Below are 16,289 nucleotides of genomic sequence, written 5' to 3'. Positions count from 1 at the left end.
AAGATATCAAAGACAGAACTGGAGATCACATAGTCGCACTTACGTATTATAACAATGACACTTCGTTCATTTAATATTTTTTGTATACATACAGCAAGGAACAAAAGTTTCAATAGAAATATAAAATCGCCTGGCGGGCCGCACAATTTAACATGGCGGGCCACATGCGGCCCGCGGGCCGCGCGTTAGCCAGGCCTGCTCTATATCATACAAAAAATAGTAAGAGAAAATATGGGACGAAACGATGAGGACATCACAAAGAACTTAAGCAATTTTGCCTGGTGAAATATGCTACTTTCTATACGCTCAATTTTAAATGATCATAGTAACTAACATATTTATTCAATTTCATTAATTTCTTTATTTTTGAGGTCAATAGACGTTTACGAAGCAATACAAATTCATTACTTTTTAATTTCGAAAAGTCGACTTTTTGGTCAAATGTCCCTAGATTCTTCGATCCGGACCACTGTGCGGCGCTCTGATTGGTCCGCGTTTTTCGTTAATAACTACACAGTTGAAATCCGAGGATTCCGTAGCTTTTACGAAATTCCAGCGAAACAATCACGAAGCCAAATAGCGTTCCAGAAATTCGATCGGAAAAGCGTCGAGAGAGAGAGAAAGAGAATGTCTGGCCTTTGGAATTCAAGCTTGCTTTCCAAATGGACGCTTAAGATATTTATGAAACGAAACTGCCGTTCCCAGGGCATTTCATCAAACGTTAGAGTGACGCCCACACCTTTGTGCACCCGGGAAACCGCCAAACCGAGCAGTATTAAATTCCTCAGCGATAACGAGATTCTAAATATTTTAATGTCGCTCAAGGGGAAAGATGGAATGGGAGCAGAGTGATGCGGTGATAAGAACACCGTGGCAGACGAGGAGGGGGAGGGGGAGGGTGTTAAGTAGAAGCAAGGAATAATTTGCAAAAATGCGCTGGAAAAAAGAGAAGGAGGAGAGCAATGGTGCCTGCGTTACACAAAGAAGTACCGAAGCGTTGTTTCTTCTTTCGTTTTTTCTAAATGCAACGCGAATGAAAAATGACAAAGCGGTGGACGGGTGGGAGGAAGTGAAACAAAGGTCGGAGGTGGGGGGGATAAAGAAGAAAAATATATGCGAAGTTGGTCCCTGGCAGTTTTCTGGGCGGCCTCCATTATTAATGGTTAATTACATTTTTGTACCTAGCTGCTAGTTTTGTACTAGTTTTGTAACTTACCTCACCACCGGACATGCTGTTATCGCATATTTTACGTGGTTGTTGAAACGGAAGGTTGGTCGACCACTCAGACACGTGTTCGCTGTCACGATGTGGTTGTGCAATCGACGATCGTCCCGAACGCTAACCTCTGCTTTGTGTGGTAAATACGACCGGAACAACACGGTCCAACTATTTTACGTTTCCATTTTCTTCGTCTTTTTCCGTTCTCCGTTCGAGAAGGTTTTGACACACCGAGTCAATTATCGCCTATAGTTATTATGTACGCGTATCGGTCAATACAATTTCAACTAGGGTAAACTGCGACACACGAATTAGCGCAGCATTGCTGTCGCGTTCGCACTCGTCTCTCGTGTTTGGTTCGGATCATCGAGGGAAACGAAAACGGGTGCGCGAAACATCGAACAGCCAAAAGAAAAAAACAAGAAAGAAAACAAACAAACAAAAAAGAAACGGTTCGGCGTTGTGTATATAATTTTCGGTTGTGATTATCATATTCTGCAGATCACAAAGCGGCGTATTGAGGTTCCATCTGAGATGATTAAGGGTGCTCCGAAGAACCATTTCAGCGATGAAGGGGAGATAACACTGAGAGAATGAAATACGCGAGACTAAATTTGTTATGTACAGAACGACTTGTATGGTTGAAATTATAATTATATATGGATAAATATGTCGAATGAAACTCGAAATGTGCGTGAGGGGGCACGTGTTACACGATATGTATGATTTCTCGTGCCCGTGTCTCAGTTTCAAACGTTTAAAGGTGACCGACGACTTCGTGCGAATAGGCAAGCATTTTTTCAAGTGTATAAGACCTAGACAGCGGATTTTATGCATTCATGATAAAAATGGGTAGGCGTAATTTAAAACAGTGAAAACATTAGGAGTATTTAAAAATACCATTACATTATTTTCAACCTATGATACACATTAAAAGACAAGATAAATTTATATTGCATTCCAGTTTGTTGCAATTCAGGTACAAAATGTTTATTTTGCATAAAAATTCGCTGTCTAATAATAACGCGCAAGTAGTCGACGTTATTGAAAAAAGTACTGATGTTGTATGCGATGCGTGTATTCATTGGTAAAACTGCGTTGTTCAAAATGTGACGAAACATGCCTCTTCCGAAAGATACCTTGACGGTGCCCTAACGGCACAGGCGCATCTAGCCATGGGCTTTATAGGCTGCAGCCCAGAGCCCCTTTCGCGGTGTTAAGAAATAAATAAAATCCATTTAAATAAAAAACATAAGAAAAGATGAATTATACAAAAATTTTGTTACTTGAATTGATTTGGGCTGCTCTTTACTTTACGGGACCAAAGATTTTTGTCTTTCTCCAATAAATGATTATCTAGTTGGTATGTAATCCAGTAGATTTGAACGAGGAGAATCGAAGTTTCGATCCTGTAGGATCAATGGTTCACAAGTTATGGTTGCTTAAAGTTGAGCAATTTGCAGGTCGCACTATGTTAGCGATATTACCATCTAGCGGCTTTGCTCAATAAGCGGCGCGCGATCCTAACTACAAACCAATATGGTGGCGCGCTTACCTGTCAAAAACAATGCAAATTGCTCAACTTTAAGCAACCATAACTTGTGAACCACTGATCCTACAGGATCGAAGCTTCGATTCCTAGGTTCTCCTCGTTCAAATCTACTGGATTACATACCAACTAGATAATAATTTATAGGAGAAAGGCGAAAATTTTTGGTCCCGTTAAGTAAAGTTTACCCTTGATTTGGATTAATTGGGTGGGCCCCCATACAGTGTGAACACTGGGCGCCAAAAATAACGGTCAGCCATTGGCTAACGTTCGGCACGATCGAGTCAGGCGACAAGCAAAAACCCAACCAGGAACAGTCAAACTGATAATTTGACTGCGAATCTTTATACATTTCTAGCAGAATTGAGTAGGTGAAATACAAAATTGTTGTAAAATTTTACAAATTGAAGATGTCAATATATAATTTTCTCTCTATTAATATCATTAAGGGAAGGAATAACATTCAATTCAGTTTCCATGTCTTCCAATCGATGCAGTCAAAAATTTTATTTTGCATAAAGATACACAGTCTACTGATAATACTGGAAAATCGATTTTAAATCTAATCTTACGAGCTGTTAAAATAACTGAACACTGAACAAATCTAATGCAAAAAATATTATTGTAACGATTGTACGGTGTAAGAGGCATGTTTCGTAACATTATCCTCGAGATATTTCTGTAATAGCCGTCGGCGAAGTTGATAATTATAATTTTGACAATATCTACACGGAGAGGTTAAAATGCCTGTGTATTCATACTAATTGCTCTAGCTATTAGGTTGGTACTGGTGGTGGCTAGACCGGTATGTAAGCTACTGGTGGGCAGTGATGGGATATTGCATGGTTTTGTGAATGCATGATGAAGTGAAATTTTGACTAAAATGGGGTACCTTACACATAATTCCGCAAAATTTGTTATGATTTGATTTTAAAAATCAATGTATCACATGTTTATGTGTGTATATAATATATATTAAAATTTAATACAGTAGAATTTCGATTATGCTAATTAGTGGAACATGATTGTTCGGATTAATACAACAACATAGTTTCAATGTTGAATTTAATCCTTATTGAAGTGTGCAGTCAATCGTGTAATGTATGGGTTGGTTTAACGCAACCTAATCCTTTGTGAAAAGTATTCAGACGATAATGAATTCGAACATCAGAGGCCTGGATAATCGATGTTCTACTGTATTGTATGTACACATGATATGTCCCGCCAATAATAGTTCCCCGCTACTTTCTCCACAATATGTGTATGTAGATACGTTACTGCTTGTGGACGCGCATGTGCGAAAAACCGTGCGATATCCCACCACTGTTGGTGGAAAAGAAGAGCGGCATCGTTGCCATTGGTCGTTGAAACGAATCGTTCGGATCGCGATGAAAACCGAGACAAACGAGCGTGTTAGAGATCATAAGACCCCGTTCAGACACGGCGGAATCCGCGCGTTTTTGACCGCGCGATTTGCACCGCGCGGACCTTATTTACATTAGCGTATATGGATTCGTTCACACGCATCCGCGCGGTCGAACAATCAACAAAAAAAAAACTTCCGCCGGTTTCCGCTGTGTCTGAACGGGCTCTAAAGATTTCGTTTGATCGCTGAAATGTTCGATCACAAGTAAGCAATCAAAACATGAATTAATTCATAAGGGCGGATTGTATAGGATGCAAGCATGCGTTGCAGCGAGATGTTACCTGTTATATTTATACACATGTTAAATCAGAGAATATGTCGCGTGTCGGCGCGGTGTATACATATATCTTGCCGTTCGAACGAAGATAACTGCATTCCAGCAACCGTGTTATGTAAATAATACGCAGAAGATGAAGAAACGTGCGCGTTTGTAAATATGCGGAAACCGCGTGCTTTCATCCTGAAACATTGTTAAACGAGAACCCGTGAGAGCGAGACGATTACGATTACGATTACGATTAAGATTACGATTACGGGGACTCGGAAATCGAGATGGTGGGGACTATGGAAAATCAATTCTGGTTGTCCGAGCGCATTAACGAGTGTACTAGATACGTCGTGATATGACTTTGACGATAACGGTACAATATTAACGATTATTGTCCTAGAGCATAGAATAGTAAGATGATATTCCAATAATAAACGGCGAGATCGTAGATATCGCAAATTTCACTCGATGTGCGACACGAAGGCTTTGCAATTCATTTATCCTATCCTTGTTAGCAGTTATTCATTTACAGAGATCCAGATTACAGTGGTCCGGATTGAAGAATTTAGTGACGTTTACGCTAGAATTTTCACTAAAAAGTGAGTATTTATTGATAGGTAATATTAATAAGGAGTAATATTAATAGACAATGAGATGAGATTCTTCTTTTCGCTCATACTGACATATTTAGAATGCAGTAATTTTTCAATCGAAGGCCCAACACACGTGTTTTGATCGGACTTCAGTAGCGTAGGGAGGCTATTTTTTTACCACGCTTATATTAGCTTGCCGAGTTGTCGTTGTCGATGTTGTCGTTAAATCTTGTAATCGAATTTTAAACCACTTCCCGATGAGCTAGAGACTTGAAACTTTAAGCATAGCTCAGAACTGGGTGACAATGCAATATTAAAAAACAAATTTTAAAAAAACTATGCGTTTAGGAGATATAAACTATTAACTAGAGGGTTATTGTTGCTCGCTCGCTTCGCTCGCTCGCGAGTAGGGTTGTTTTTGCTCGCTCGCTTCGCGAGCTCGCGGATTGGACTGCTCTTGCGAAAGGGTTAGTGGTACGCATGGCTAGTAGTACCTATAGCTATTAATGGTTTTTTTTTATTTGGTGTGTGACTCTCCACGAGCCACACAAAGAACTTCCCGATTCGTTAGTTGCAGTGTATCATTTTCATTATTAAGTGTACGTTTTAAGAAGTTTATACGTTTTAAGGGGAATTCAATAGTTTTCTACTTATCAAAATGTTTGCTATATGGCGTCGCATTAAACGAACATCGCAGTCTCATTGCTCGCTTGGTTCCTTGTTATAGCATACTAATGTTGCAAAATAAATTGTCTTAATTAGTTTTTCGAAAACGATACAACTCCTCATTATCCGGGTTTGCAGTATTGGTCTTGGTTTTCTTCGATACTGTTAATTTAAATTGTCCCAAAATATATAAACCGCGCTCAATTTTGAAACTCTGCTCAGTGCTACATACAACTTTTATGAATCGTAATCGCTTCAGCAGGAACCACTGGAAATTGACTACGTGTGATTTGATATTTTTCCTCACTCGACATATTTACTTGATTCGATATTTTTATTATTGGTGTTAAATTTTGATGAATATTTGCATTTTTCATATAATCACGATAACGGGTTCTCCTACTCTGGCCAATTGAAAATCTAACCACAATATAGACGGAATTTTAGTATTTTCTTGAAAAGTAATAAATTTTAATATTCCGCATGTGTGCTCCATTAACCAATCCGTTTTCAACATCAATGTTATTAATAATTATCATATAGTTTATATTAATTATCAATTTAATCTCAGTTAATAATTCGTTTTGAACTGATTGTTTTTTTACAGATTGTAAGATAAATTTTTTTTTGTACTTTCATCGATATTCTTTGAAACTGTATTCTCGGGAGTAGAGATGATTAACTCACTCTTGCATTGGGATAATTTTCGATTATTGTAAGCGGAAACATTAGCGTAAGGTACAAAAAAAAAATTTTTTTTTAATTAAAAAAATTTTTTTAAATTTAAAAAAAATGAAAAAAAAATTTTTTGTGTAATTACGTTTGTTTCTTCGATGGAAACTTTCCGTTCTCTCGTATAAATTGCATTGTAGAATCAACTCCTTTCGAAAAAAACTAAAAATCTAAAAAACTACTTGACCAGTATGGACCAAAATCTAATCAGCTCTAACCCCGATAGCACACAGATATCCTATGTACGTCCAAAGAACGTCCGTTTCGAATATTCCGTACATTCCGAGGACGTCCCGGCAATATCCAAATGTGCCAGTTATGTCCTCTGAATGTCATAGGAACGTACCAGTTACAAAGTTGGACATCCCGAGGACGTACTGTGTGGACATTCTCATAACGTTTTTCGGATGTCGGAAGTAACGTTCTCTGGACATTTTGTGAACGTTTTTCGGATGTCGGAAGTAACGTTCTCTGGACATTTTGTAAATGTTTTTCGGATGTCGAAAATAACGTCCCTTGGACTTTTTGTGAATGTTTAAACAAGTTTTAACTTTTACTTAAATCTTCATTTACTTTATAACTTTATTTTCTGATGGTAAACGTATTAAACAATCTGATAAATTGTACATATTTCAGAAGAACGATTTCTTTGCAACGTTAAAAACATATTCAACAAAAGTGCAATTATACTATTTATTATTATTTTTTTTAAATCTACAAGATTTTATTTATTATATATGAGGTTATTTATTTATATTGTACATGTATAAAGCAGGGCTGCTACGTCTCTACAAGCAAAACTCGGTAGCTGCTTAGGGGGTAATAAAATTGATAAAGAACGTAAAATAAGCTTTCAACATATTTTTTAATTAAAAATACAATGTGCAGGTATATAATTGAACTACAAGTCTTTGACTATAACCTTATTGCGCTCCATGGCCCTCCGGAGCCATGACTGAATAGAAATTTCCGTTTCTTTCTTATCTTTTGAAACTCCCGATTTTTCTGCTGCATCTAAACAATGGAATTTTAGTTAAATAATATTCAATCGTATACAAATAAATATAATAATAAAATAAACGTGATAATTACCTATTATTATTTTGGCTAATTTTAGAGAATGAAACATTTTTTTGCCTTTTCTTCCTAGCCAACTGTATTCTGTACCAAATTTGTTAGTCATTAAACAGGCCATGACCCGTTTTACAAAATTGTAATTATTTGTGCCTCCTAGTGTTGCTAATTCGTGGACCTGCAAATTAATCATTTTGTTACAACTGAATTGGAATTCTATTCGTATCGTTAACGTTATGTTTTTTTACCGCGTCTCTAAAATTATTCTCATCTTGCAGATGTGTTTCGAACTTCTGCAATTCTTGTTCACAATTAATTGGAAATAATATATTTAGTTTGAAAATTGACGGTCTTTTTTGTCCTGGCGCAGAATGCTCTTTCAAACTTTTTTCTAATCCTTCTACTCTACTTAAAACATCCGTCATTATACTGCGCAATAGGTGCTGCTGTTCTATTATGGTTTTTAAATATTTTTGTACTGTATTGCTGTTATTGTCCAGTTGAGACGTCTCTTGGTTTTCTGAAAATTTAGATTTGGTAGGTGTCAGGTGCTTAAAAATATTTTTGTATTATTTGTTTATATATAAATCTATTAATATAGTTACCATTAATTACAACAGATTTCGTTGGAATATTTTCTCTGTTGTAAATTTCATTATTGTTCGTGCATACATCTGAAAACAATAATTATTTTTGTTATGGGAATGTGATAATTATAAAAGAAGAAAAATTAAGTAGCTATAAATAGTACAATGTTGCATAGCATAAAACTATTCATTTACAAACCTAATGTTTCATGTATTTGCAACGTAGGAGGCAGTGGCAGAGATATTAACGAATTGGAATCGTCATCGGTGTCGCTGCTTGATACATGCTTGTTTTTTTGTCTTTTTCTCTTTTTTGGGGGTTCAGCTTCTGACTGCAAGTCTGATGTTTCTTCTGCCACTTTGGCCTTTGATCTTGCTTTTGCGTAATCATCTGAAAGTATTTTTAATGATAAGTATTTATTTTAGTTTCATTGTACATAGTACAACATTTTTACCTTACCAAAGGTTCCATTTATAAAACATTTAACTTTGTGTTTCTCCCAACCTGTGTTTATTTCTTCACATTTTTTAATAGCATTTGCTAAACGATTTGGTGGTAATGATGGCCAGTAGCAGTAACCATTTAGCAACCATGCTGATGGTACTGCCTCTACCGTGCCATCTTTCACAAATTGTACGATGCTCCACGAATTCATACTGCAAATAGTTAACAAAATTAATACAATTGAAGAGTAATAAGAAAACTTATTTAAAGAAATGTTGTCTGCAATTATCTGCAACCGTAATATCTAACGATTTCAATCCTACGTTAAGCCTGTACGACGATCATTGGCAGAACCATTTGAAAACTGATAACGAGTAAACTTTTGATGTTATAATATCAATAGTATAGGTAAATTTCCACACCACCCATATGAGGTATTACCCTGGCGCGTTACTGTTTTTTTTTATAACATAGGTAGTTCGCCAATAGCCCTATCGTCCTATGATGTGGTTCAATTTTTTTTATCGGATTGCAAATTAGCGAGATAAAAATATTTTATTAATTTGTGATCCGGTAAGAAAAAATAGACCACGATTTTGCTGGCTTTACATACAATACAACTGCAATAGTTACAGTTGACTGGGACAGATATACTTATTGAGCGTGCTAAAAATTCTGTAACATGAAGGTAGTTTCTAAAATATCTACCCTCAAAAAAAGATATACATGTACGGACTTACGGAGAGCAATCAGAATGTAGCATGGGAAAAACAATAATTTTTTCTTCAAGTTTCAATTTAACATATTTATTAGCAATGTCTGCAATATCGAACATTTCCAAAGGACCTAAATCAGGAGATTCAATTAAAAAAATTCCAAAGCAGGACGATCTACAAGGAGTTTTATAAAAATCTTTCAGATGTAAAAACTTTCTACCAATAATTTTATATGATTCATTCAATAATACTATATTTTTTACAACAATTATATCACTACTACTAAGAGAACAGCAATTATTAGGCTCAGTAGTTTTTAAACAGAAATGCTGAAAATCGACACGTTTGAATTGTTTCGTAATTTTGATATTTGTTATTAAGGGCCCCTCAAAATGTTCTTTTTTAAAAATAGGTAATTTATTTACATACATCTTTTTCTTCGAGGGAATATTGCATTTTTCCGAATGTCGTTTTACTATTTGTTCCAATACTTTATCGTTTTTCCGAATAGATTTTAAAATGGATTGTAAGAAATTTTCAAATTTAAAAGAACTGAAATTGTCAAGAGGCCCGTGATTTCTAACATCTTCTGCAATATGTATAAGATTGTGTATATTGTGAGATATATGTATACTGAGATCCGTATAAAGATTTAAAAGTTTTTACAAAATATTGTAATAGCTCAGATGCATAGTCAATAAAATCAAAATATTTTGAATTGGATAAAATGGTTGTTGCAACATGCAATGAAAGGAAATTCAAATATCTATTATTACTTAAATTATGTAGCAAATCTACTGGGCCAGTATAGAGTAAAAATTGCCTAAATTCTGTTGCTTTCCATCGCTTAAGATCCTTTAAAGTTCGCGGTTTTCTATTAAATTCTAATGGAATATACTTCGCTAAAGAAACTAAAGAATTAGATATATTAAGGGATTGCAAATGTGAGATTTTTGTAGAAGGTTTACCGCAGCACCATAAATTCAAAAGCAACTTTTTCATGACACCCAAACAAATTAAGTGCATATAATCTAAAGTAAAAGAATCGATCATATTTATACCCGGAATATTTTCTAAAATAGATGTACCAATATGGTGGTCATCATCAATTTTTGATCTAAACTCGAAATCATTCCTCAAACGAATATTATTTAAAGCAGGAAAGCATACCCTATTATCAATAAAATCTCCTTCGATACAACACTTTGTACACGAATGATATCCTGTATGTCCTTTCACGTATTTTATTGAAGATTTCGCGGGAGCATCACAAATGAATGATTTTATATGAAGATGAAAGTGTTGTTCATTAATTAAAAATCCATTATTAATAAGGTCTTTAGCCTCCTCAACAAAATCGTATAAAAAATTATTGATATCTTTTGGTTTTTCGTAACCATGGTAGATACCTACCATTTCAACATTTATATATCCTGTGAGACTGCAAAGAATTGGAAACACTTGACTAGTAGAACTTTTCGATAACGGAAGACCGTCAATATTGATATTAATTTCAATAATATTGTTATTAATAAATGAAATGTCTACGAATCGAACGAGGTTTAGAATAGAATTCTTTAAGCCAAAATGATAATAATGCCCTGCTTCAATCGCTTTAGTAACTATTTTCTTTCTACATGTTTTTAAAAGATTTCTAGCATCTATTGGTATGTTATTTGGTATAGGCCTATGTAATATAGGAAGTAAATCATTAATAGCGGCATGAGAAATATTGTGCTTTACAGCCCATTCTGATAAAAGTAGAGGAAAAGTTTCAATATTATTTCTTTCAACCGACTCGTGAGCTGGATGTGCGGAATCCTGCCGTTCTGTAATTTCTTCAATCTGAAAATTTTCTACAGAAACTTCGTTTTCGATAATACTATCTAAAGAAGAATTTAAGTCAACTAAATCATTTGGAGATTTTATATATAATGAGGTAGAGGCTTCCTGACATAAAGATTTTTTAGCACGCCTATAATATTTCTGTAATTTCCTTTTACCAGGCATGTTTAAATCTATCAAAAATATAAAATACAGACTTACCTGAAATAGTAAAAAATTTCTCCGTCACAAGCTTCTTTCTTTCTTCTTTCACTTGTCACAGAATCCTGATCTATTACCGATGCCAGCTAATGCTCAAATGGCGAGAATGCCTACGCGATCCGCGATTTCTTTCGCGTAGCGCGTCTTTTGTCGCTTGCGCTGACAATTGTTTTTCAAATGCAGTGGTTAAATAAAAGACGGACACAACAATATACAAGCACTTCGTTGTGTGCGTACTGCACTATATTTACCACCTGGAATATCTCGAAAACTAAAGGCTATGCCCGGGTTTGGTAGTGAAATTCGCTTGGACCATTCGATAGCCTACCCAAAAAGACCCTTCTTTGCCAAGTTTTAGCCCCATATATCATCTGTAAGGGTAATTATATACTGAGAAAAATCGAAAAACCAGTTTTTGGCCGAATTTCCCCATTTATTGACAATTTAAAATTCTGAAAAAAATCTGACACATTTCAGATACTAAGCCACATATTAGGTATCATTTCCAGATTTTTCCGTTGCAAACTCTAGTTGTAAAAAATGATAAACACGAAAAAAAACGGAAAAATGCAGATTTCATATAGAAATCTTAAGTTGACTATCACAGATTTAATTTAGCAATGAGATATTACCGTAAGTATTACACTCAATTTTTTTCAAATTCCTGAGAGTGGTGCGTCTTAGTTAAAAAAATAAAAACCACTTTTTTGGCATTTTCCTTAAGTTATTCTTATCTTTTCTGAATCTTAAAAATATATGATGTAATATTAAACGTTCCTATGTTCGGAGAAACATCTTCCAGACTTTAAAACTTGCGTAATACAAAAAACGAAAATAATACTATGTAGATATATTCGAATATTTAGAAGACAATTCAAACGGCGCCGATTGGTGCAGCGGCTATGGTCTCTGCTTCGGAACCGCTGAAGACTTTTTGGACCAGGTACGAATCCCGGTGAAGTCAATTCTTTTTTTCGTTAATCAGAAGGTTTTTCCTAACCATATGATTGTTGTTAAATCTTTGTAAAACTATTTTTGAACGATATGCAGGTTATTTTTAATTAATTTTTCGGAAAAATATTTTTTGAGTACTTTCAGTTTTTAGTCATTTACGGACTAATATATTTTAATATAATTATTACTGATTTATTATATACTTGTAATGATTATATAAGACACGAGACATCTCCCTCATACACCAGCCGCGAGCGCGCCACGCGAAACCGCGAAGCGCGACTTCCCGCGGCGGCCGCGAGGTGGCTACCGCGACGCCGCGGATTCTCGCGAGTAAATAGATCGCGACAGGCGTATAAGTAGGGCGGCGGAGGCCGTAGCAAATCGGTTCGGGCTACGATCTGGCTAATAGAGAGGATTCTCGAATGCTACGACTGTATCACGAACTATCCCAACCTTTTCCTGCGGACCACACCAAGGCCCCAAGTGTCATACAACACGGGGAGACCCTTCCTGCGAGAGACATAAATCTCCGCCGTCCGAAGTGGCACGCACCACCGGGCATCCTCGACCCAAGTGTCACACGGCACGGGACTCTTCGCCTCAAGTGTCACGCGGCACGAGGAATCCCTAAACGCTCAGGCGGCACAAACTGCGAGCATCTCGTTCCCTAATACCTGTACCATGCGAAGCATTGTAAGGCCATAAAATGGTCACTGCGGTAACCCCGCTGCGTCGAGGTCGTTCTCGAAATCGTTAGGGAGCCGTCGAGTCACGATCGTCCGCGGTTGGACCCAGGCATTATCGAGTACACTGTCTCATGTACTATCCGCTCTACTGTTCGCCGTCATACGATTAGCGCCGTTAGCTTTAAGTTGCGACCGTCCGCATCGCGTTCATCTTGCGTCGCGTTCCGATTATTTTGCGCTCCGATCATCCGCTCCGCGTTTCACTGTCATCGCGTTCATCTTGCGTCGCGATTATTTCGCGCTCCGATCACCCACTCCGCGTTTCAATGTCATCGCGCTCATCTTGCGTCGCGTGCCGATTATTTCGCGTTCCGATCATCCGCTCCGCGTTTCACTGTCATCGCGCTCATCTTGCGTCGCGTTCTGATTATTTCGCACTCCGATCATCCGCTCCGCGTTTCACTATCTCCGCGTTTATCTCGCGTCCGCGACTTTAGGTTTAACTTGCGTTTTGTATTAATTCACGTCGCCGATCGACGTACGTACTGTGATGAAGGACCTCGGTCCCTAATAAAGAGATCTGTTTAACCCGTATCTGCGTTGTTCATTCGTGGCTCAGAACAACCCTGGACAGCCGAGTGAGCTGGCACATTCTCCCTACGATCGAATGTTACAAAATGGCGCCCGAACAGGTTCTATAACAGGGAGAACCACGAATGAGCACCAGCTGGATATACCGCCTACGTAAAAACGAATTAATAGAGGAAGCCCACCGACGGGGCTTAGAACAGGACGGTACTGTAGACGAATTGCGAGCAAGGGTCTCCAACCACGTCCGTACAGAGATGGACAACGCCAAGAAGGAGGACCCAACCCCACCCAATTCCCCCCCCTCCCTTTGCCAAGCACAGCCGATAATGGAGAGGGTCCGCCGTTGGGGAACACACTACGATGGTGGGAAAGGCGCGGAGGACTTCCTGGACCGCCTAAAAGACCTCCACAGAGGATTCAAAGTCAAATCAGAAGACATCTTGCCATGCCTGGCAGAAGTCTTCCGTGGCGAGGCGTTACAATGGTATTGGAATAGATCTCTAGAGTGGAAGACCTGGGACGATTTTCTCAGGGCCTTCCACAAGAACTTCCTGCCACGTAACCGACTCATCGACCTAGAGGACAATATCCGAGACAGGATACAAAAGCCAGGAGAAAAAACCCGGGCGTACGTTAGAGACCTAGAAACGATGATGCGTCGCCATGGTGGTTTCAACGAAGAACAGAAACTAGAAAGGGCATTCCGAAACCTACGAGCGGAGCTGAAAAAGTTCATTCGGAGAACAGAAGTCGACACACTAGACGACCTTTTAGAACGAGCGGAAGAACTAGAGGAAACTATAGCGGAGGAACGGAAACAGCAGCGGGCGGCGATTACAAGAGAGCCACCACTGAATACAAACAGTGCTGCCGAAATTTCCAGCTCGTACAATCGAGCGACATGCTGCTGGAGATGTGGCCAGAGAGGCCACCAGCGAACGGAGTGCCGCAGGACGCCGAAAACATTTTGCTCGTACTGCGGCACCGTTGGCATAACCACGTTCCGATGCACTTGCAACCCGGTGACGGGAAACGAGAACAGGGTCGGCGGCCGGGGCACCGTCCGACCAAACAACATGACGCCGCCGCAGAACTAGAACAAGACACGCGAATATTTATTCCCGTGACAATGTACGGCCAGCAGTTCCGGGCCCTACTCGACACAGGAGCAACACGCTCATACCTCCGCCAGGACATTGCCGAGTGGTGCCAACAACAGGGAGCCAAAACGATTCCGAAGGAAACAACAGTCCGCGTGGCGAATGGCACCGTCGTCGAAATTCATAATGAGGTAGAAATCATGATCAACCTCTGTGGAGACACACTGGTACTCGCTTGCCCAGTACTATCAACACTATCCCAGGGAATACTAATAGGGGTAGATGCATTAACCGTTCTAGGTACCTCCATAGCCGTCGGGGAGAATACATGGAAACTCCAGGAGGAAATCAGCACCGTCGAGAGAACAGAGGGGCTCGCAGAATGTACACCGGAGCAAAAGCTACAGTTACGGGAACTGTTAGACACCGAGATACCGAAATTCCAGAAACTACAGGGAACAACGCATTTGGCCACGCACCAGATTCGGCTAAAAACCAATGAGCCGATTAAACAGCGGTACACGCCGCGAAATCCAGCGACACAGCAGATAATCGACGAAGAGGTCGATCGAATGCTACAGGACGGAGTCATAGAGCCGTCTACCAGTCCATGGAGCTCGCCGGTAGTAATCGTGCGGAAGGCGAATGGCAAGCCTCGGTTCTGTATCGACTTTAGGAAAGTCAACGGTGTGACCGAAAAAGACGCATATCCGCTCCCACAGGTACAGGCCACACTGGAAAAATTACGGGGAGCGAAATACATCTCCACCATAGATCTGGCAAATGGATATTGGCAGGTACCCCTACACCCGGACAGCCGACCAATCACGGCATTTACAGTACCGGGGAGAGGCCTTTTCCAATTTAAAGTCATGCCATTCGGCCTCCATTCCGCACCAGCGACCTTCCAGCGCCTCCTCGACACGGTCATCGGGCCACAGCTAGAACCAAGGGCTTTCGCCTACCTCGACGATATAATCGTGCTGGGGAAAACGTTCGAGGAACATCTGGATAATCTGCGAGAGGTACTACAGCGGCTACAACAGGCGCGCCTCCGTATTAACCCAGACAAGTGCCACTTCGGCCAAACCGAACTCCGATACCTGGGCCATCGGGTTACGAACGAGGGCGTACACACCGATCCCGAGAAGGTACAAGCAATAAGGAGCATACCAGCTCCTACATGCTTAAAAGAGCTACGTCGGTTCCTGGGAATGGTGTCCTGGTACCGCCGGTACATCCCCTACTTCGCAGACACAGCCGAGCCGCTACATCGACTCCTACAAAAACGGCGAGGATGGAGTTGGGGAGAAGCCGAAAACGGTGCGTTCGAAACGTTACGCGCACAACTGGCGCAAGCTCCGGTACTGGCCTGCCCTGACTTCGACAAACCATTCGTATTACAAACCGACGCCAGCGGCCACGGCCTGGGAGTAGTCCTTACACAGGATATCAAGGGCGAAGAAAGAGTAATCGCCTACGCAAGCCGCACGTTAAACAGCGCAGAAAGAAACTACTCGGTAACGGAACAGGAATGTCTGGCGGTCGTGTGGGGCATTCGAAAAATGCGCCCATACCTAGAGGGATACCGTTTTACCGTTGTAACCGATCACCAGGCGCTACAGTGGTTGCAG

At 39.5% G+C, this 16,289-nt stretch overlaps 3 protein-coding genes across 3 annotated transcripts in view; 1 reads left to right on the top strand and 2 right to left on the bottom strand.

Annotated features, from left to right (window-relative positions):
* Positions 1–16,289, top strand: part of LOC143211246 (dynein axonemal heavy chain 5-like) — a 181,294-nt gene that overhangs the window by 48,349 nt on the left and 116,656 nt on the right. The window lies entirely within an intron of this gene.
* On the bottom strand, positions 7,071–11,383 carry LOC143211248 (uncharacterized). The gene is made up of 7 exons (XM_076428733.1): positions 11,322–11,383; positions 8,575–8,771; positions 8,314–8,505; positions 8,133–8,201; positions 7,776–8,047; positions 7,546–7,705; positions 7,071–7,467 (listed from the first exon to the last, which is right to left on the bottom strand). Exons 2-7 carry the CDS (start codon positions 8,768–8,770, stop codon positions 7,355–7,357), a joined length of 1,002 nt encoding a protein of 333 aa, XP_076284848.1. The 5' UTR covers position 8,771; positions 11,322–11,383; the 3' UTR covers positions 7,071–7,354.
* Positions 9,582–11,383, bottom strand: LOC143211549 (uncharacterized). The gene is made up of 2 exons (XM_076429330.1): positions 10,052–11,383; positions 9,582–9,604 (listed from the first exon to the last, which is right to left on the bottom strand). Exons 1-2 carry the CDS (start codon positions 11,283–11,285, stop codon positions 9,582–9,584), a joined length of 1,257 nt encoding a protein of 418 aa, XP_076285445.1. The 5' UTR covers positions 11,286–11,383.

Source organism: Lasioglossum baleicum, chromosome 8 (genome assembly GCF_051020765.1).
Source record: "Lasioglossum baleicum chromosome 8, iyLasBale1, whole genome shotgun sequence".
NCBI lineage: Eukaryota > Metazoa > Arthropoda > Insecta > Hymenoptera > Halictidae > Lasioglossum > Lasioglossum baleicum.
This window is presented reverse-complemented; position numbering and strand designations above follow the sequence as displayed.